The sequence below is a fragment of the Phragmites australis genome, chromosome 3, assembly GCF_958298935.1.
Source record: "Phragmites australis chromosome 3, lpPhrAust1.1, whole genome shotgun sequence".
NCBI classification, from domain to species: Eukaryota; Viridiplantae; Streptophyta; class Magnoliopsida; order Poales; family Poaceae; genus Phragmites; species Phragmites australis.
In genome coordinates this window covers 22,057,141-22,078,342 of record NC_084923.1, presented here as the reverse complement: position 1 = coordinate 22,078,342, position 21,202 = coordinate 22,057,141, and the positions used below count along the sequence as shown (strand labels likewise).

The 21,202-nt window shown below is 44.4% G+C and overlaps 1 protein-coding gene across 1 annotated transcript; it reads left to right on the top strand.

Annotated features, from left to right (window-relative positions):
- The first annotated feature begins 13,861 nt into the window (after positions 1 to 13,861).
- LOC133910596 (uncharacterized) lies at positions 13,862 to 19,488 on the top strand. The gene is made up of 3 exons (XM_062352939.1): positions 13,862 to 14,040; positions 16,490 to 16,929; positions 19,090 to 19,488. The coding sequence occupies exons 1-3, from the start codon at positions 13,862 to 13,864 to the stop codon at positions 19,143 to 19,145; spliced, it is 675 nt and encodes a 224-aa protein (XP_062208923.1). The 3' UTR covers positions 19,146 to 19,488.
- The last annotated feature ends 1,714 nt before the right edge of the window (positions 19,489 to 21,202 follow it).

Below are 21,202 nucleotides of genomic sequence, written 5' to 3'. Positions count from 1 at the left end.
ATTTCTTGACACTGGCGTCCACTATCGCTCTAGTTTCCTCTGGTGTTTGTTCATAAGGCAACTTTTAGGTCTTGCCACCTTCTTAGGTGCCCTTTGCTTCTGGGATGAAGCCGACTTCTGAGATGAACTCAAATTCTTAGATTGTGCAGCTGTTGTCAACTTCGGAGGGGGAGGAGTTGCCTCTCTTGGTGATGGTGGTGGTAGTGGTGGCTTCGGAGGTGGAGGAGTTGGCTCTCTTGGTGGCACTGGTGCTGACTTCTGAGGGGGAGGAGTTGGCTCCCTTAGTGGCGACTTGCGTAAGGGAGGAGTTGGCTCTCTTCTGGGTGATGGTGGGGGTTGCGGCGATCGTGGAGGTGTTAGCTCGATCTCTTTTTTGTGACGGTGGTGACTATGGAGGAGTCAAAGAAATTATTTGTGGTGGGTTCAACTCCACATCAAATGACTCGTCTGTCTCATCTTCAAATACTATGTAGCGCTTGGGCCACAGAACGAATCCACTCACGTTTGATCCGAGCCTCTTGGAACCCGTCTCTCAAGGGTAATTCATGTCAATCTTATGGTACGGCCTTCGCACGGAGTCCACGTGGACCTTGGCATATCCCCGCGGTATCTAAAGATCATTGAAGAGAGCTCCTTCCACGCATTGGTTGACCTGCCCCATAGCCACCGTGGTGGTAATATTCATGGTGGGTACGACAAACTTGCACACTTTGCTTTCTATGATGTCGTTCACGGGGTAACGGGCCGATTCATCTTCTGCAAACCCCGCAGACGCTCAACTGTTCCGACGACCACCAGGGCTCACAACATTTTCTCCGCCTTGCTGCTGCCTATTTCCTTGCTGAAGTGCTTCTTTGATTTTTGCGTCTGTCATCTGATGCTCTTGTACAAGTTCTTGTCGTACTAAAGCCAGTAGCTCTTCCAGTTCTTCTCTCCTTCTCTTCCGACTCCTGTAACTTTCGGTGACTTCTAGGAATCTCTCTTTTCAAGGCACCACACCCTTGCATTTGGTGCGACTTGGGTGCTCCTTTGTTCCCAGTGCCAAGGTTAGCTGGTCTTTCTCCCTTTCTGGCTTGAAAGAGCCTTGGGAAGACTAGGTGTGGGCATCTGCAATTCTTTGCATAACTTCCTGTTCTCTATTGCTTTTGAAGATTAGGCTACCATCTGCCGACAAAGTCACCCCTCTCGAATAGATAGTGCTTCGCTCGTTCAATCCAGTCGGTCATCTGAGGTGTGGTACCACTGTAAGTTACTTGTTCTTTCATCTCTTCCCACTCGTCGTATTTCCTCATATACCCACATGAGCCAATTCTATGGGGGTACACGTTCTTGTGGGAGTTGGCCTTGTTTACCTCACTTAGTCGTTGTGCTTCCTATGACCACATGTACTCTGTGAAATCATTCCAAAATGGTTCCACTATCGGATAATCATCCTATTTTGATGTCTGACCCACCAAGTAATAATTTCTCCATAGCTTACCCTTAAATTCTTGAACGCGATGGCTATTGTTGATAGGGCACGACGCTTCGCTTTGGCCATGTTGCATCCTTCAGGGTATTTAACTTTGCCACTAACTTGCTCCACATAAGATCCTTGATGTTATCGGGAACCACCCACATGTCATCTTGTCTGCCTCTCCAACTTCTATATGTGATTGCAACATGGTCCCTCACTAAACGCCCGATTGTTGTTCTGAACGACCCCAGAACAGCTTTAGATCTCATGGGCTCCCCAACTGAATTGACCTCTGTGATGATGAAATGTCCCTCAGGCATCCTGCTGGGATCTCATCCACTCCTCTCTCCTCCTATCATCTCGTCACCCTCCAAAGCATCAGCATCAGGATCGATCTGACCCTCCGGAGCATCATCTTCAACCCTACCCTACGCAGCCTCAGCGGTTGTCTCCAACTCAAACCGATCCATATTTAGGTACGCACTCGGGCTATCGCCTCCCATCTGGTCCAGCTCCATGTTTGTAGGCTCATCTTGTACCGAGGCTAGAGCCGGATCTGAGGAGGGCCCTTGTATCGGACGGGGGATGGAACGGGGTTGTATACGCTTAGGGTTCAATCTGGGTCTTGTCAATTTCTGAAACTCGATGCTCTAACTCATCCATATGTCATATGTCTATCTTTGAAATGGGCTGTGATCGCAGTGACAAGGGGAAGGGCAAGGCAGTTGAGCAGCCGAAGAAGAAGAAGTCAAAGGCTCATAAAGAGATGGATCGTGCTATTGCTGCCATTGATGCAGCAGAGTCTCAGAGGGGTTTTGAGATCAGAGACATCACTACCCCAGCGCATCGGTACACCTGCACTCGTTTTGCTGCGGGGTTAGGCTCGATGCCTTTCGGGCAATCAGGCAGCCAGAAGAGGGCTCGTCATGAGCCAATGACAGAGGAGGAGGAGGAGCCGTAGTTAGAGTAGCCTCAGTCTCAGGGAGAGATTTGATTGCATGACTTGACCTCTTATAAGTCACCAAAGATCAAGAAACTGAGGTTTGTGATGATCGATGAGTGGTTTCCCCCGATCAAAGATGAGGGGGTAGATCACAAGTTCTACACCATTCTGCAAGAGAGCTTCTTCCACTCTTATCTCAGGAAGAGGGTCAAGTTGAGCTAGCACAAGATGCTCAACTAACACTACATGTAGTTGGTTGCAAGGGGAGCGAACGTGAGGTAGTACTTTGATACCATCCCAGGTCTTACAGCTCTGCTCACAGGCGTGGACAGATATGTTGTGGAGTGGGTCAGAGTCTTCTACGCCATAGTGCGGATCGCACCAGAGAGGAACTTCATCGAGTTCATGTTCCACGGAGAGCATATCATATTTTACAGGAACAAGATTCTTGAGGCTCTGGGAGTTCAGGCGAGTTCCAAGTTTCTTCATGAGATCGTTCATCGGAACGTCGAGCCCCCTCGTCATCCTTTAGCTAGTGGTGTGTTTCCCACTGATGAGGAGATCAGACCACTGTTTCGATAGCCATTCGCTCCCAGATCACTGAGACTGCCAGACATGTTGAAACCTTAGGCGAAGGCCATCCACTTGGCCCTGAGATGTAGTTTGCTGCCAAGGATCAGCTATGGAGAGGCTATCACCAGCTTGCAGCAGTGGTTGATCCTCTCTATCCTCACTCACAAGCATTTTGATATCGTGGACCTTATTCTTTGTGAGATTGAGGGATGCCATAGCAAAAGGGATTTCTCTGTCCAAACAGCAGCCATATGCTCACTTTATTTAACATTTGCTTGCTCACACGATCAGGTATCCCAAGTTTCTTGAGACCTACAAGGACTCCCCTACTCAGTTCTAGGAGTATATCCCTAGTGCTCCCATAGGCAGATGCCATGGTTCACGCTCAAGAGCAGATCCCAGTTGGGGAGAGGGAGAAAGCAGCAGGCGAGGACGAGGCCCTAGTAGAAGCCGAGGTAGAGCTATCACAGTACATCTTTTATGTGGATAGCGACAACTATAGTGACTTAGAGGACATCGAGTACTTCCCTCCAGTCTCTAGGTCTCACAACACCGAGGCAGGAGGTTCTTCTCAGGCTACACCACATATTACAGTTCCACTCTCTTCAGGACCTGAGATGACTCCTTCAGTGACTCCTGCGGCACTACCGTCAGAGATGACACTCCTTTTTCAGCAAATGTAGCAACAACAGCAGATGGTAGCCCAGGCAGAGATGCAAGTGAAGCTTTCAGCTAATATGCTTCACCAGTAGGAGTAGTAGATGGTGCTCATGCAGTCACTCCAGCAGCAGCAGGCCATGTTTGCAGCACTTTAGACAGACAGGGAGAACAATGCTCGGATGTTCTTATTCCTACTTCAGCGTACAAGTCTTCAATTGCCAAGTGCACCTCCAACACCAGCTCCAGCCTCGAGTTCTCTCCCAGGTAGTGTTAGTGGTCTCTTGAGTACTCCGTGTTAGGCTTTCCTCTTTTAGCACTTTTCACCACAGGAGTCTTCTCTCTACCTACTGAGACTTCTCAAAGGCCAATGCTTCCTTCATTGTCGTCACCTCTAACCACTGGACCTCTCAGCTTCGAGGACTCTCCATAGCTGACCGTTCCTAATTAGCACCACTCAATCGAGCCATCTTCTATTGTACAGTCAGCTTTAAACAAGCTTGAGGCTACTCTTCAGCAGACAACAGCTTAGGGTATCAATACTTCCAGCTCTGACCCTCATCCCGACGTAGTGTCGACAGAGGTTCCTACTCCTTCTACATCTATTCAGCCTTCAGCAGGATCCCTCTCACCTGTCATTGACGTTGTTTTAGCTGAGCACGACTCTTCCGACTCCGAGTCTGATGCTTCTCAGTTTGTGGTGCGACCATCGTTGATAGTGTCGGATCCTTCATCTCCTTAGGCCCTGGATGCTTTGTGGGGTTCTCTTTTTGGTACTTAGATACCAAAGGGGGAGAGAGTCTAGTGATAGGGGGAGTTGGGAGAGAGTGCCTTAGCATGAGTGTCTAGAGAGCTTTTGTTTCAGGTGGAGTTGGGTAGTTAGGTTTGTCTTGTTGGATCTTATGGTTTTTGATGTAATGACAGGCTATTTGGTTCTCTTTCGCTGTGTTTCATTTGTCATCACATTGTGTTTAATTTTCATGCTTGTTTAATTCTTATTCTTCTAGCATGACAGGTTGTTATAGTGTTAGGTTTTCTCTTATTTAATTGATATATGCTATCAATTGTCTAGTATGATAGGGTGTACTTCAACTCTTGTCTCTTTATTATCTTTTGTGTTGCCATCAATCACCAAAAAGAGAGATATTGTAGCATCTAGGCCCCTAGGTAAGTGGTAAGTGTTTCGGTGATTAATGACAACCGTATCATTGTGACTAACAAGTGTGTTTTGAAGGGTATCACAAAATTTAGTTCACAATGATGATTGGGTATTCTCGGTTCCTAAGTTGATTATATAATAATCAAAGGACTTGTGTATCAATATTAAGGAACTTCTAGTTCTAAGTGTCACAAAGGAGATGAAGGACACTTAGAGTAGTATAAGTCTTCTTTCTTAGTCTTTTTGACTGTACTATAAAGACGGGCTACGAGTAGTAGCTTTATCTAGTAAGTCTAGATTTGGTTTGATGCACACTTGTGAATTTCTAGCACTAGGTAGCTCATAGAAGTCCTTGGTTGAGTTGTCAAGAAGTTAGAGCTCAAAGAGGGTTGAATTGGATGAGCTTATCAACAAATATACCTCATCGGATAGTCCGGTGACTTGAAAAGAATTCTCACCAAAGTTTATCTTTTGGTTCAGAATAGAAGAGAACTTAGTGCACTGGATGATCTGGTGTCTAACAAGTGAAATCATCGGAAGCTTTTTTCAGTGACACGTGTTCAAAAGTTTTTGAAATGTTCCATCGGATGGTTCGGTGTTGGAGTGGTGAGTGAATCGGACTATTTTCATCAAAAGCAAAATTTATAAGAGAAAATGAATTTGAGCTCACCGGATTATTAGGTGATGGAAAGAGGGGATCACCGAACTATTTATTTCAGAGGCAAATTTCAAGTGCAAAAAAATGAAACTCTACTCACCGGATAATCTAGTGTTTATGTTGTGCTCACCGGACAAATGCACCTGAGCAATGTTGTAGAGAGTTTCAGAAGAGGTTTCACTCACCGGATGGTTCGGTGTAGGCAAAGATGACATCACCGGACTAATTCTTGCAGAGATGTTTGGTACTAGTATTTTGGCCTGGTTTTTCTGACTGAATTGACCAGTGTTACTTTAGTGGTCACCGGAAGAATACACCGTAGGATCAACATCTAGTGATAGCTGGCACCAGTATCTCTGGAGTTTCTAAGCACCGGATCACCCGGTGTGTGTGAAATGGTACTCACTGGATCATTTAGTGCTAACAGAAAAAGTGGGTGGTTAGGCAACAGCTAATTTTGGATCTCTATCTTATAAATACCCCCACACTTGGTTTCCTTCTCTCTGGCGACCCAGAAGAGTTCATACACTGTGTGTGTTATCAAGAAGCAAGAGAGAGCACCTGAGTTGATTTTTCAAGTCCCTAATTGAAGATTAAGGACATCATTAGTGCTTAGATAGTACCAAGTGTGTATCTGGCTGTAGTCTAGGGTCGATCTTGATCAAGTGAAGCTATTGGCTTGTTACTCTTGTGGTTAGCAATACCTAGCTGGTCTTTGGTGATTGGAGGTGTCTCGGTGAGCTCTTGGAGTTCTTATGGGAGCCTCGGGATGAGCTATGTACTTAGTTTGATGCCCACCAATTCGGAGATAGAGAAGTGGCAATCATGAGAGAGCACTTGAGTCTTTGTGACTCAAGGGGGAGCGATATCCTTGGTGGATGCTCCAACGAGGACTAGGGGAGAGTGCTAACTCCTTGATACCTCGGAAAAAAAATTCGGTGTTTTCTTGTCCATCTCTTTACTATTTCACAATTTAATTTGAGCATATACATTCTTGCAAACTTACAATTCCGTATGTTCTTAGTGTCTTTGCTTGCTTGTTTTGTTGCCTTCTCCTAGCTTGATCATGTAGTCGCATTTCCTTTCTTCTAGGCTAAGGTTGCTATTTGTTCTAGATTACGGTAGAAGTTTTAATTGCCTAATTCACCCCCTCTTGAGCTATTTGATCCTTTTAGCATCAGCTACCGAGGGCTCACGACATACCCGACAACAGTCTAGATAGATTTGCCATACAGCTCTGCTACGATTTGGATTCTCATCTCTGAGATCAAAGAGTTGAAGGCACGAGGCTTGATGGCGTGAGACGTTGTTGGGGACTTCATCAGGCAGCAGTTGAGCCCCCTGCGCTCGAGGTGTCAGCTGCCTGGCAATTCACGGCTAGGGAAGACCTAACCCAAGAAGGTGAGACACGTACTCGTCTATCCTGTGTAGCTTTGGTACTTGGAGGAGTAGGAAGTCCTTTGTTTCTTATGCTTTAGTTCTTGTTGCAGATCTTCCCACGATGGAGGTGGCTTGGAGGACAAACTTCCTCTTCGAGATGGCTCCCAGGGAGTTCCGCCCACACATCCCGATGCTCATCATGGAGATGGATGTTGAGGCAAGGGCCGAGATCTTATCGGTAAGTTTTACCAACACTCTGTTTTCCTTTTCCTAGGTAGTCCTGACTTCAAGTAGCGATCTTCATTTATGATGTAGTGCTTGGGTCGATGGAAACCTGACCCGGAGGCTAAGAACATGGGAGTGCAGGACGAGAAGGAGGACCAAGTTGAGGTCATCAGTGCGTCAGGTCCGGGTGGGGGCGATGGCACGCCAATCACACCACTGGCCCTTGATCTTATCGATGAGAACATTCTAGGGGACACCAAGGGTGTCGTTGGTAGTGATCATAAGGGGAGCGGCGAAGCCTCCTTGCCCATGCCTCCGATGGTGTCCTCCTTGGTCGTGCCACCATCTCCACCTTCTGCGCCTTCGTCTCAGTGGCCTTCTCCTCAGGTATGTCTGCCCTAACCTTTTGGCTTCCTTCTCATAGGAATATGAATTATGTGGAGCCATGGGTAGGTGTAGGGTTAGGAATGTGGAAGGAGGTCATTAGTATGGGGACCTCGGCAATAAAGCCTTGGTCCTGTTGGATATCGTAGCCATGGTCCTGTCGGATATCATAGCCAAGGTGACCAAATGGGGTGCGAGCCTCATCATGCTTAAGGTTCCACGCCATCACAAGAAGAGGAGGTATGTGCATCTAAGTTGGTTGTCTTCCCACGTTCGGGAGCTTATATTGACCTTTACTTGCAGGCTGATAAAGGTAGGCTTGCCTCCTTCAGTGTCGAGACCTGTCCCTAGGAAGTCGGGCACCCTTGCACTGAAGGACGACATCTCCGGCCAAGGGGAGAGATGATCGAGACTACTAAGCCCCCAACTTCTTCTCCCGGAGGGGCTGGGGAACCAGAAGTTGCATCAACTAATAATGCTCTACTTGGACTGTTGTGCTAGATGTCAGGAACCGTCCAAATAATATTCTAATTAATCATTAAGTTGATCATTTACATAATCATGACTACAATGATTAATCAAAATATCACCCCGGTAGTCTCGACACATATTTTGTGCCCAAGATCGGAACACATGCCTTTCCAACATATAACATCACAACAAAGCTTAAGAAAGAGCGAGTAATTAAATTTATATTACAAGTATTAGAGTATCATCATTTCCAATAATTTACAACAAAAGTATAGAGAAACTACGCAGCGTAATGGTAACATCTACTAACACCAAAAGCTAGGTGAAGCTATATGCCCTTAGGCTCCACCCAAAAGCACGCCACACGAGTAGCTTCACTACTCATTCTGCCACCTACATCGATTGTCGTGAAATAGCAAAAAACGAGCACCTCCTCACCGGTAGAACCTGAAAGAACAGTATGAGTACAAAGGTACTTGTAAGACTTAATCCATAATGGGTACATATAAATAACCCGACACCAAGGATTATGCATTTAAGTCATTAGCAAGGAGTAGACCACAAAGTTAAGAAAATTCATATGCGTAAACAACATAGACTTCTATGTGTGAGCATCTATACTTAACTCAAGGCACATCTACCTGTTAGGTAATGGGCAGGCTATGCTAGCCTAAAACAAAAAATTTCTACCGCATTCACCCAGGGAACCATGCTACTAGAAGATCATAGATCATTACCGCTCAACGCGCAGTGTAGCAAAAGAAGAGTTGGAGTAGACCGATCCAACGTCGTGTGCATCAAACTCCTTAAGCAGCTTCTTGATCAAATCCGTGAACAGTCCTGCACAGGTGGTCACGCTCCTTGATCAACTCTGAGCAGGTGGTCGTGCTTCTTGACCAACTCTGAGTGGGTGGTCGTGCTTCTAAACCAACTCCGATTAGGTGGTCGTGCTCCTCGACCAACCCCGAGCAGGTGGTCGTGCTCCTCGACCAGTCCCGAACACGTCACGTTCAACTCACCTAGAAGATTAGCGCCACAATAGCAGTAACGCCTCTATGGTATCCACACGTACTGGGTAGAAATGCCAAGTGCCCATGTGCTAGAACCGCACGCGCGGCTAGGGTTTTGGGAGATCATGTGGAAGGCTGCGACTAGGGTTTTGGAGTGGCTCAACCTAGCACGCCCTACACACACCTCTCCTTATATAGAGCTCGCCAATGGGCTCCCACGTTGGAAGCCCTTTAGGACTCTAACTTCTCATGGATCATAATCCAATCAAAACCCATATACGAATCCAATTAACATGTTTTGTTCCAACCCATTAAGTGTGTGACCCGTTAAGTTCATGTACAAACGACCACAACTCGGAAACCCTTTCCAAACCGAAATCAATAATGGTCCCTAGCAGGACATGTTGACTCCCTAGTATACATAAAAGATCATATCGACTGAACCTTAATATACACATGCACCAATCCCTTCGCCTCATGATAACAGTCAAGCTCAAGGCGAGATACGTGCCACCCTTGTGATAGCTCGACTATTCACTCGATCAAGTAGTGGATTCATCATGATTAACTCTTTAATCATATTGGTATCGTCATGCACTTTCTCAATCCAACTACCTCGAGGGGCCCAGAGATATCTCTCTCATTATCAAGGAGGGGCAAATTCTATCTTGATTGCTCATACCCCACGACATGTTTCATGATAAACAAAAACTACCTTTATGACTATCCAGTTACGGAATAGCATTTGACAGCCTCAAAGTATACCACTACACATTCTGGGAATCAATGATGATCTTAGATATAAGGATCCTATGTGTACACCATTTGAGATAACAACTGATGGCACATCATAGATAACAATCCCAGTAGTATCTCAAGGTGGGTCTATCCAACATCATATTCTCTAACATAAATGTCTATATTATTGACCTGATATCTATATACCTATGATCCATGAAACGTGATCATCAATCAATACATATGCTGGTCTTATGTATCATCACAATGATATGCGATCAGGGATCGACTAAGAATAACATCATGATATAAACAAAGAGTTTCATGAACAAGTCACATACTTGCCAATCAATTTAAATGATAGTTATTTTTTGAATAACACATTATTCGGTAGTACATTAACATAGACATGTGATATAATCATTTCTATGATTGCCTCTAGGGCATATCACCTTCACTACCCTGCAATATCAACCTGCATATAACTGCAAAAGGAACCATCTCATGTAATCGATAATCCTCAATAACCAAACCCAACATACCATACCATATCCCCAAATTCGGAAACTCTACGACCGATGCAAATGGACAGAAGCATCATCATGACTGAGAGCGTGGCAATTTGAATTGTTATTACACCCTGCAGGGGGTACAACTTTACCCACACAACCTGGATCCATCCTCTTGGACTCCGAGACAACCTTTCTCATACCCAGAACTATCCACTTGCACATGCCTCTTTGGCACCGGGGTTACTGCGAGCGTGTCCTAGACACCTTTGGCTCCCCACCAGCTTGCTTCTCCTTTTATTTTTCTAACATGTCATAGGGACGCACGGCAAGTATCAGAATGACGTATGATACTCGGCTCATTCGTCTATTATCCGAATATGTGGTTGTACAGACAGTGCTAAAGCCAACGTCACCAATGGATGGTGCTTAACCGATGCAAGCTATCTATGGCATCCAAATTCCACTCCCGACCTACCCCTAGCACCGTCCACATCTCACCTCATTCTCACATCTAATAGATCCCACATCATTCTCATTGTAATTGGGACAATAAGTAAGCCCTAAGCTCGCGAACAATGGTTGAACCATTGCTCGTCTTCTATCGAGGACTTATGCATTGCTAAGTATTTCGAATAACTCTTAAGTTAAGTATCAACAATGTTATCAAGGCTACAAAAATATGGATAATTAACAACTCAAGGTAGAGGTAATGCAATCAACATAGGTTATGGCCATATAAGCCCGGCAACGACTCGCTAAACATGCAAACATACCTAAGCAATGACTTATCAATTTAAACTCTATTCAATTCAACAAAAAAGGGTGCAATATGTTTAGATGCTTGCCTTGCTGCTCTGGCTATTGCCTGATACTCCCAGCGCAACACTCACAAAACTCAGGTGGATTAGTGTCACTTTCACTTGGTTGGACCATCAGTGCAACATTCTCTAAACAAATCAAGAATGCATGCATAAACAAATAAACGATGGAAAATATGTAAATAATGCATGCTCGGATAATAATAGAGCACCATGTTTCAAAAACACTTGTAAAAGAATGCCAAAAAGATTAGGGTTTCAAAGTTTGAAACCCTGGATAAGGGAACCTAAGTGCATATAGCTTTAAGTGGCTGGCGGTCAGACCGACATTAAATTGGCGGTTAGACCGCTGGCGTGCAGAAGGTTTCAGCCTCTGGCGATTAGACCGCAGGCATGGTGGCAGCCAGACTGCCGACCAATGGTTAGACATCCCTAATGGTGGTCAAACCTTGACCATGGAGCTAACTGATATTTTTGAACCATCCTATTGGCGGTCAGACCAGCCCTAGTTGTTGTCATACTGCTAGTCCTTGCCATCAGCACCATTGCGGGGTCATCGGCAAGATCTCCGGTGAAACCTTCGGCGACGAAGGGCACCAAAGCACTTCACAAGACTAGGGAAACATTTTACGTGGTCGTTCATACGACATGCATGGCCCAAACATGTAAAAATCCCAAAAATGAGATCTAGATCTAGTGTCACTAGGGTTTTCCAGTACGACGATCGTCTATGGCTAGGAAACGACGGGAGAATGGTAGGAGGATGTTTATCTTGCGTAGATGAACTTTTTATTAGATTGAAATCCTTCTGGGGAGCTCCGATCCACCGATCAGACTCCGGAGAGGGGAAATGAGCTCGCGGTGGGAGAAAAACGGTGAAGAACTCCTCTGGTGGTGGGAGGAAAGGGGAAAGGCTTGGTGAAGCCATTCGAGAAGCTTGGGGAAGTTCCGACCTCCGATCTCCAGCCTTTAAACATGACAAACAGCAAGCTCTCTCTCTTCTAGGGTTTGGGAGGAGTGAGAGAGTGAGAGAGCAAATGTGAGAGAGGGAGAGAGAGTGAGAGAGATCGATTGTCTTAATTCGATCCTCTACTGAGTTCTGGCAGTCAGACCACGAGTGGTGCCAGTCAGACCGCAGTAATCCACATGTCAAACCCACGTGGCTACCACCTGGCGGTTACACCATGGGCGAACCCCAATCAGACCGTGAGAGGGATTCTTTGCTAAATTTTCCTAAGCCTCCCCTCTTTGCATACCTCTCCGACTCCAAGGCACTTAGGGTTTTTCTAACAAGCTCTAAACTATGTCCATGTACTTTTGAAACATGTTTAACTCAACTTAATATTCAAATGCATAAAAACCCAACATGATGATGAATAAGAACGCTTAATTACTTGATTAACTTTTTGAGACGTGACACTAGATGTTGTGGTGGTAGGTCATCCAAGGGGCACGATCTAAGGGGGGCCGTGATGTGGTGGAGTTCTTAAGGCCCTTCTCGAGGTATGAAAAAACCTGCAAAGTAGTTAGTAGCAATCTGTTCCTCTTGTGTGAGCTAACCTATAGCTATGCAGCTTGCCGCATCGAGGATGGACGCCCTCTGGTTAGAGAACCAGTAGCTAAAGGAGTGGCTAGGTGAGTAGGAGACTGAGAAGGTCTAGCAGCTAGCCGAGCAATATGCCGAGAAGGCTCAACATTTCTCCAATCTGGAGAAAAAGTCCTAGGGTAGGAGCTTTGTGTCCGATACTTCTGACTTTGCATTATATCCCATTCTAACAAGCTAACTACCTTTGCTGTAGAACTATCTATGGCCTGCGACACCCTAGTCTAGGTGGATTTTCGAATGGCCTCTGTCCATCATACCCTCACCTCAGCCCTGGATCTATTCCACATCGCTTTGAGCGGGGTGGGGTGCAAGTCAAGCCTTTGGAGGACAACAATGCTATTGGTCTTGCTAGCTGGGTGGCGGAGCTGGCTGAGGTATTCGACAGCTTCCAGTTGGAAATCACTGAACACACCACCTGCTAGGCCCCGAAGGGAGCACATGTGGTAGTTGCCTAGGTGCTGGCAATCCTCAAGGCTCACTACCCGGAGGTGGACATGAATGTTCTTCAAGAAGACTGTTCGCGGGAGACTAAGGTCTGAGGAAGAGTCCAACTAGCTGATGGGGGCAATGGTGGGAGCGGCCAAGGACTACGTAGATGGGATGACCTTTTTAGCATCCCCTTAGCCTTTCTTTTGTGTAACATGTGCTTGGGACATAAACTTACTCCTTTGTTAATAAACGAGTGTTATTTAAAATGCCTATATGTAAATGAAGTGGTGGGACTTCTCAAGGACTCGATACTAAGCGAATCCTGACAACCTATTACGCTTAGTACTACTTGCCTCACTACTGTAGAAATGGTGTTTTTTGCTGCCTCATCGGATCAATTAAAATCGGTAGTGATACGTTTTTCACTGTCGGTTCGTAAGAAAAAAAGTATCATTGCCAGTTTTAGAAAACAACCAGCAGTGATATGATATTATAACTGCCGGTTGAAAACAAAAACTGACAGTGACAGTGATATTGTCACTGTCAATTTTCATTTTGAACCGGCAATGAATCAAGAGTCGTACCCAAAGTTGGCATTGAATCCAATTTAGTGATCGTCGTTCACATCCGCTCTCCCATCCCGACCTAAACAATCTAAGTCTGATCCAATCAAAGCCTCACGTCCACTCGTCTCCCTTATCCTTTCTCTCTCCTACCATCCCCTCTCTCTCCCTTATCCTCTCTCGTCGTTGGATCCTTGCTTGGCCTTCGTTGCGCCCCACGCCCTGCTTTGCCACACTTGGGTTGCCGGCCTCTTCGACGACAGTGTGCTGTCCCACACCATGCCCAAGGTGCAAGTTACCAGGTCGGATATGGTGGTAGTGAGGATGGTTGAGGTGAAGGTTGTGGCTGACTTCGCGGTTGGGTTCAAGAGGGCGGAGGCGGTCGACGGCAAAGGACAGATGGTTGCCATGGCTGTCGCCGGGTTCACTCTAGGCGTGTTCGTCACCCACAGGCTCTTGTCGGCCATGAATAGTTGAGAAATCAACGACACCTGGGAGTGGGGCGAGGTGTAGTAGGGCGCGGAGAAGCGACGATGCCTAGGCAATCGCGGCGGGGTGGGGAGCTGGAGAGGAGTGCTGGAGGTGCTCCACGTGTGGGTGAGTCAGCGGTGGTAGCACATTGGTGCGGTAGAACGGCGGCACAAGGTGTAATGGAGCGATAGTGCTTGATCGCAGTGGAGCAGCAGCATAGACTGCGATGGAGGAGGGCTCAAGGATCTCCACGCATGGGTGGGTCAGTAGTGGCGGTGCGTGAGTGTTTCTATGTTGTGGCAGTGGCCTTCGTGCCACTACGTTTATGCGTGTAGGGCGTCGCGGGGGCAGGATCCACGACGGTGAGCACGGCAAGGTCCTAGGTGCCGCATTTGTCTTTTCTTTTTCTTTTTTTTCTGGAAAAGGGCTTCATTGCTAGTGGACAATAGCCAACAATGATAGCAATCTGACTATCTGCCTATTACATACTGCTAGTTCTAAAACTGGTAGTGAAAGCCAGTTTGGAACCGGTAGTGAATGCATATTCTCTAGTAGTGCCTCTTCCTCCAGCTAGGGTAGGAGGACATCATTACTACTCAGGGGGGGGGGGGACTTAGTCAATTAACCTTAGGTCCGATGTGAGCGTGAGTGAGAGGATCCATGGCCCCAGGCACTCGAGGTCGCGATAAGGAACTTTTTTATGTCCCGCAAGGTCGTAACTTAGAACACCATCCCTATGCGCAAGTAGCCGCTTTGGCACAAGCATGATACATTGTCATTAGCTCTTAATACATTGTACCCGTTCGACCCTTAACTACCTATCTGGGAAAATCTCGGATATGCAATCAAGGAGATAAGAGGATAGCTATCGACTGACTAGTAGGAGTTAGTCAGTTTGGATAGAAAAAGTAAACACCCATACTACCTCTTTGGTTGCAGAAACATTTTTTACCTAATCATCGACGAGTGCGCGTATTGGGTAAACGTACCCATGTAGTGGCTTACCGTTGGTGTTCCCATCTTATGAGTTCCAGACGTTGAGTTGTTGGGAAGACAAAAGAGCTCAAAAGAGATTCATGCAACCTCACAAGCAATATGACATTTATTAATGTGAATATACTCTTAGTAATTATATGTAAAACTTTTAGAGCTAGTCGATGTTCCAAAAATTATTGAGAACTCATCCATCCTCCATTGCTAATCTAAATGAACTAGGGCGAGCATACTGGACCACCGTGTATGGATCTTCTCACTTCAGGGATAGCTTGTTACAGTTACTTTGGTTCTAAACAAGTCGTAAAACCTGGTCTCCATGTTGGAGGGTTCGTTTTCGGACGTTCTAGTCATAGTAGCACCGAAAGGATTGTTGATATTTTGCTGATCATATCAGTACTTGATTCCTCTTTTCTTTGATGTTGTTGAGATCATCCTCTATCCTAATGGTTTCATCCTTGTCAATGAACAACTCAACACAGAGAGATTTTAGCTTTAGATCACAGGGAAGCATAGCTTCGGCCTTGTAGACTAGGAAGAAAGGTGTTTCATCTGTCGTTTTGTTGGGTGTGGTCCGGAATACTCAGAGTACATAAGACAACTCAGACACCCAGGCTTTGGAGTGGGCAGATAAGCGGTTGAAGATGCGGATCTTGATCTCTTGTAACACGAAGTCGTTGGCTCGCTCCACCTGTACGTTGCTCTATAGATGAGCAACCAACGTGAAAACATACCTTGGTACCTAGCTCCTTGCAATATTGAATGAATGCAGTGCTCACGAATTAAGTGCCGTTGTTATTAATGATCCTACCCGGAAGCTCAATTTTAGTTATGAACAACACTAGTGCTTAAATGGTTTTCAAACAGATGCCTATTTGCAAGATAAAGTAAAGTGACATGAATCTATGTTCTATATCGTTGCTCTATTGATAATGTTTTTTCTTTTGCAACTGGCAATGTTTCTTTGTGGATAAGCCTAACACATCATGTACAATTGGTGATTAGTTTTTTCCTAAGAATTTCAAATATAAAAATCTTGCAGTGCCGTAGGACTATTTGATCATGTATTTGTGAAAACCGCAAAATTTTATATTTCTCAATGCTCAACAAGATAATCTATTTAATAAAAAAAAGGAAATGAATCTCACACGACCCTTCCACCACGTTGGCTATTAAAAAAAGAGAAATATGTTAGAAATTCTCAAAAAAAAAAAAGAAGAGAAAAGCATCCGACGCTTTCTCCTCTTCTAATCTAAAGAAGACATCCGGCCCTTAGTCCCCTCATCACGGGATCATCCCTAACCCAAATATCCCTGCGCACGTTACCTCCTTCTCACGTTGATTCACGTAACGAATCAGCTAGAGATATCGATTATTTGGCAACTCTAAACTAAACAAATCTTTACGATCTAAATCCCCTCGGATTCTCGCCACCTGATGAAGACACGTCGACAAAAAATCTCGGACCGTCGGATCAAGACATCAAGAACCATGTGCTAGAGGAGGCGCAGTAGCTCTGGTCAGCTACCTCCCCGCCACCCGGCGCCGCAACCTCCTCCTCGCCGCCGCTCCCCTCCCTTTCCCCGACCTCAGCGTGATCCTCTCCGCCACCGCCTACGAGCTCCTCGTCGCTGCCTCCCGCGCCACCGGCGCCAAGACCCTCACCTACATCCCTCAGTCCGCGTCGGCCTCCTCCTCCTCCTCCTCATCCCTCCAGACCACGACAGCGTCCAGCAATGCGAAGGGGGCGCCCGGGCTCAGGCCCTCAGTGTCCCCCAACGACGGGCGTCCGACGACAGCGGCGGAGCTGGTGCGGATGCAGATGGGGGTAACGGAGCAGGCTGACGCGAGGATCAGCCGAGGGCTCTTCCGCATCGCCGCTGGTCAGGCCAGGAATCTGGTTTCTTTGAAATGTAGCTTAATTTCTTTATTAAATATTGGCTTTTTCTGTGGTTTGGGTTAGTCCCGTGCGGTTGGTAGGCTCGCTGGTAGTACACCGGATAATTAACTGAGCGTGTATCACCTATCACATGCCAATATGGTGTTCTTGGGGATCATGGAGTTTAGATTCTGGGCACGTGGGAGTATGCTGAACTGCAGCTAAGTTGCTTATCTTGGGTTTGATGCTGATGGGTGTTTGCGACTGAGATTGCAAGCACATTCGAGGCAGATGATGTGTGTTTTCTCCCAGAGAAAGAAATCGCTATTGCTGATATGATATTCAATAAATTCTTGAATCTGTTAAACTTGACACCAAGCAGCTTCTTGAAGCTGCAGCAGCAAAAGTCACAGAAGTTCAGCTCGGGGTTAAGCAAGTTTATGGTTTTGCGGAAACTCTGAAATCACTTTACATCATCCAAGAGCATGATAGTGTTTTCAAGGATATGCTTATTGCAGAATGCGAAAGAGAAGTTGAGTCCCTGCAGGTGAATTCAGTGCCAGAGAAAGAACAGTCAGGGAATCTGAAGAATCTTATTCATCAGTTCAAATATGATAGTACTGCAGAAATGCTAGAAAAGGCAAAGGAGCATCTGGAAGTTACAAATAAGCTGAAATTGCTGGAAGGAAGAAAATAAGTATTAGAAGAGCAGTTGGGAGGAGTTAATGTCTAGAACAACATATCTGTCTACCGTTCTTCTTCAAGAGAGGAATGAGCTGGTTGATGAGCTGACTGGATTCACCAATACCATTGAGGAGGTAATTCATGGAGGTGAAGACCTGATGTCAAATTTGGGAAGGATCATGCAGAAAGTTAATGACGAGGAACATTGCAATGATAGGCCTAGCTCAGAGAAAATCAAGTTCTGCACCTTTGATCAGGAACAAATCAGGGCATCTCCCTGATAGAAGAGCACATCTGAAGGAGCACAACTATTAGTTTTGGTACTTGGTAGGTAGGTCATATTGGGTGTACTGACATAATTGTAATATTTGTACCCTGTTTTCCCAGAATCCTAGAGGCTTAACATGCAGCCTGTAGATTTTCTGCCTTTTCTTTTCCTTCCCCTAGTGCCATCTGTGTTATATTATTTACACGCAATGGCTGTGGGTTATCCAACATTTCCTTTTATTGAATGCATTTCAACTACATATTTTCCCCAGCGTTGAATGAAATAATCACTATTACCGCCACTTCTACTGTTATGCACAGTTGGGTACTTTGGTTAATAAACTTCATTTCTTACATCTGCCAGAAATCCTTATTTCATGTCCTAAGCGCTAATAATGGAACTGCAAAGTTCTCATTTTATTTTATGTAAATTTGAGTGTGTTGTTCGGGCTGTATAAGTTACCCTTCCATCCTGTTCATATATTTCAATTTCAAAACTAACTGAGTTGTTAGTTGAAACTTTATCATAAACCCTGAAACAATATCAAGTCTGTAGGCATGATAATGATTTTATAGTGGTGAGTCTTTCTAACCTGACGTCAATTTGGTATTCATTGATGTCAGTAAGTTTACCAGAGCATAATTTTCTTAGTTAATGCAAACTTAGATATTACAGTTAGAAATTTTGTTTTTCTGAATTCGCGTGGCATGAGCTGAAGGTTCAAATACATTTTCTTTTTATAATGACTAAAGCAAAACACTAACTTGTTCTAACATTCTTTTTTATCTCACTGTAAGAATATACTGTATGGCAACTATACTTGTTTCATATCCTTAAGAACTTTGACTTATCCATAAGTTTGATTTCTATCTACTATTTTGGGTTTTCCTTTCAATAATTGGCAGATAAAAGTAGTGTAGATAGCTGTGCACTTATGCATATGCATGTATTGTCTTTTGTGCATGTACATCGGATATTAGTAATTGTTCATTCCAAGAACCGGTCATAGAACTTACGTTAATTACACTTGTAAGCTTCATGTCATCAGGGATCAAAATGATTGGGTTGCCCAGACTCCAGAGAATTTGATTGTTATTGTTCTCTGTTAGAACAACCCATTTGCAATTAGGTGCAGAAATTTGCTCAATTGTTTTGTCTTCATGTTAATGTTTTCTTATTAATTAATCTATTTAATTTCACCCTCAACTGCAGATGATAGAAGAATGTGGGAGACTATTTTCCAAGGACGAGCGAGGAGAAGCATGTGATGAAGATGAGTGGGTCCAGGAATTTTTGAGATAGTTAAGGAGGTTTTGCCACTACCCCTCCAAAGGCAGAACTGACGCAGGACTAAATGTGGTGTAAACTAACGCATGAAATACAAATGTTAAATTCTACCTGTACCCTGTAGCTTATATGGTATACATGTTCTAGAGTAAAAGCTCTTAGAGATTTGGAGAAGATCATCTTTCCTAAGAAGTGAGATATTTATGTTTGAAACGGCAGTTAACACTTGAGCAACTGTTGGAGTTTGAATTCATATGATCTTGTAACTTCTTCAGTTGTTCTATTATGGAAATTGGCTATTCAAAATTTAACATTTTGCCACAATGTGCTGTTGTGATATACCCCATTTTTAGCTTTCACATAAACCATATAACATCATGTGTAATTTGTACTGTCTCGTAGGTTTATGCTAGCCTGGGGATCCATTCGACATATAATATTAGAAAAAAAACCATGCATTGTTTTCTCTTGTTACGAGTTTCCCTTTCTACCCTGGGTGATCAATTGCAGTTCCTTGTGTAAATTTGTTAATTGTGTTACTTCTGGTGAGATATTCAATTGTTGTGTCCCGCAGTTCTTTTTAAAGGTGCCCAATTAGTTATTTGGATGGTCGTCCTGGCTAGTATTACCGTGCATTCTTATAAAAGTTGATGCTTGCTCTGCACTCCTTGGATAGTTAGGCAAAGTGAGCGTTCTATTTAAAGAAATTAATTACTTGAGAGTACTTGACTGGCATTGTTGAGTCACTGTTGGTTTCATAGCCCTGCATTCATGTATCTAGAATTTTAGAGAACTATTTTTGTCATGTATAAAAGAGGTTGAACTTCAGTTTATTTCCAGTTTTTCACCTTTTGTTTTCCTAGAAACAGCTTGGCAAATGTGCAGAATCTATGGTGTTGTCCTTAGAGATCCTGCAGAAGTTTAAAGCATCAGATTTCCCTAATCCTCTAGAGTACCAGGTTTGGCCTAGGAATTTCAAGCTTCTCGAGTCTAGTTTGCTGGTCCAACCGCTTGTTCCTTCAAAAAAATCAGACATTTCTTCACACAGACTGCGTCAAAATAATACATGAAGCATATGATGAGCAAGTTGAAACTGGGAGGAACTCAAGAGTCCATGCAAAGGTTGCGCAGTGTTGTCCCTTGCGTGTAGATACCTTGATGAAACTTCTGATGAGTGCCACTGGGCGGATGGCTTTCACTTGAATCTCCATATCTACAAAATGTTGTTAGAAGCTTGCTTCAATGTTGGCAATGGCACCGTAGATCCTCTTTGGATCACGGGAATTTTTTTGGACTCCTACGAGAATTGAAGTACTCTGTTTTTTTTTTGGTAGAATTCCTGTTTCGTAACGGGTTTTAGATGGGATTACGAATTTTACCTCACTACTTTGTTCATGTTAGCAATATGTATATTCAAAAGATCTCATTTTTGTGCTTGTAAGTTAGACCCAAATGCACATGCACCACTAGAAGGCATATGAGTCCTCTAGCGCAACTAAAATCACAAGGAGAACGAAATGACTCTAAACTACCATATGGGATTAGCTTCTCTTAGGCCAACTTGGGCCATGACCACTCAACTCTTAAAAATTGTTGAAGGACTTAACTGCACCCCTTCAAGCCAAGACAATATTAGTAGTCCCTAATTTCTATGTTATCCAACAAAATGCTCTAGATTGCACCCTGTTTATTTTTATTCAAGCTCTGCGATTGCACCTCAGCAAGAAGTGGTCCCAAATATCCAAAGAATTATAGGATATATACATGAACATTCATACATGATTCATAAAAAATAAATGATGCGCCTATATACTTGCATAAGAGAGTGAACTGCAATTGTGTATATAGCATATAGCAATTTTGTCATGTAACTTAGCGAATAGTATAAATAATTAAATTGGGGTAAGTAGGAAGCATTACATTGGCTTGATGCTGGACTCTCAAACAATTAAAAGAATCAATAAGGAACGAATACTGTATTAAGGTTTCGTAGCAAATATTGCTTCCTTCTAGGTATGTCATCATACCTACTAGATAT

Coding starts and splice junctions, on each gene's coding strand:
- LOC133910596 (XM_062352939.1), top strand. CDS start 13,862: ATGCCCAAGGTGCAAGTTACCAGGTCGGATATGGTGGTAGTGAGGATG. Junction 14,041..16,489: donor TTCGTCACCCACAGGCTCTT/GTCGGCCATGAA, acceptor CACCTGATGAAG/ACACGTCGACAAAAAATCTC. Junction 16,930..19,089: donor GCTCTTCCGCATCGCCGCTG/GTCAGGCCAGGA, acceptor CCTCAACTGCAG/ATGATAGAAGAATGTGGGAG.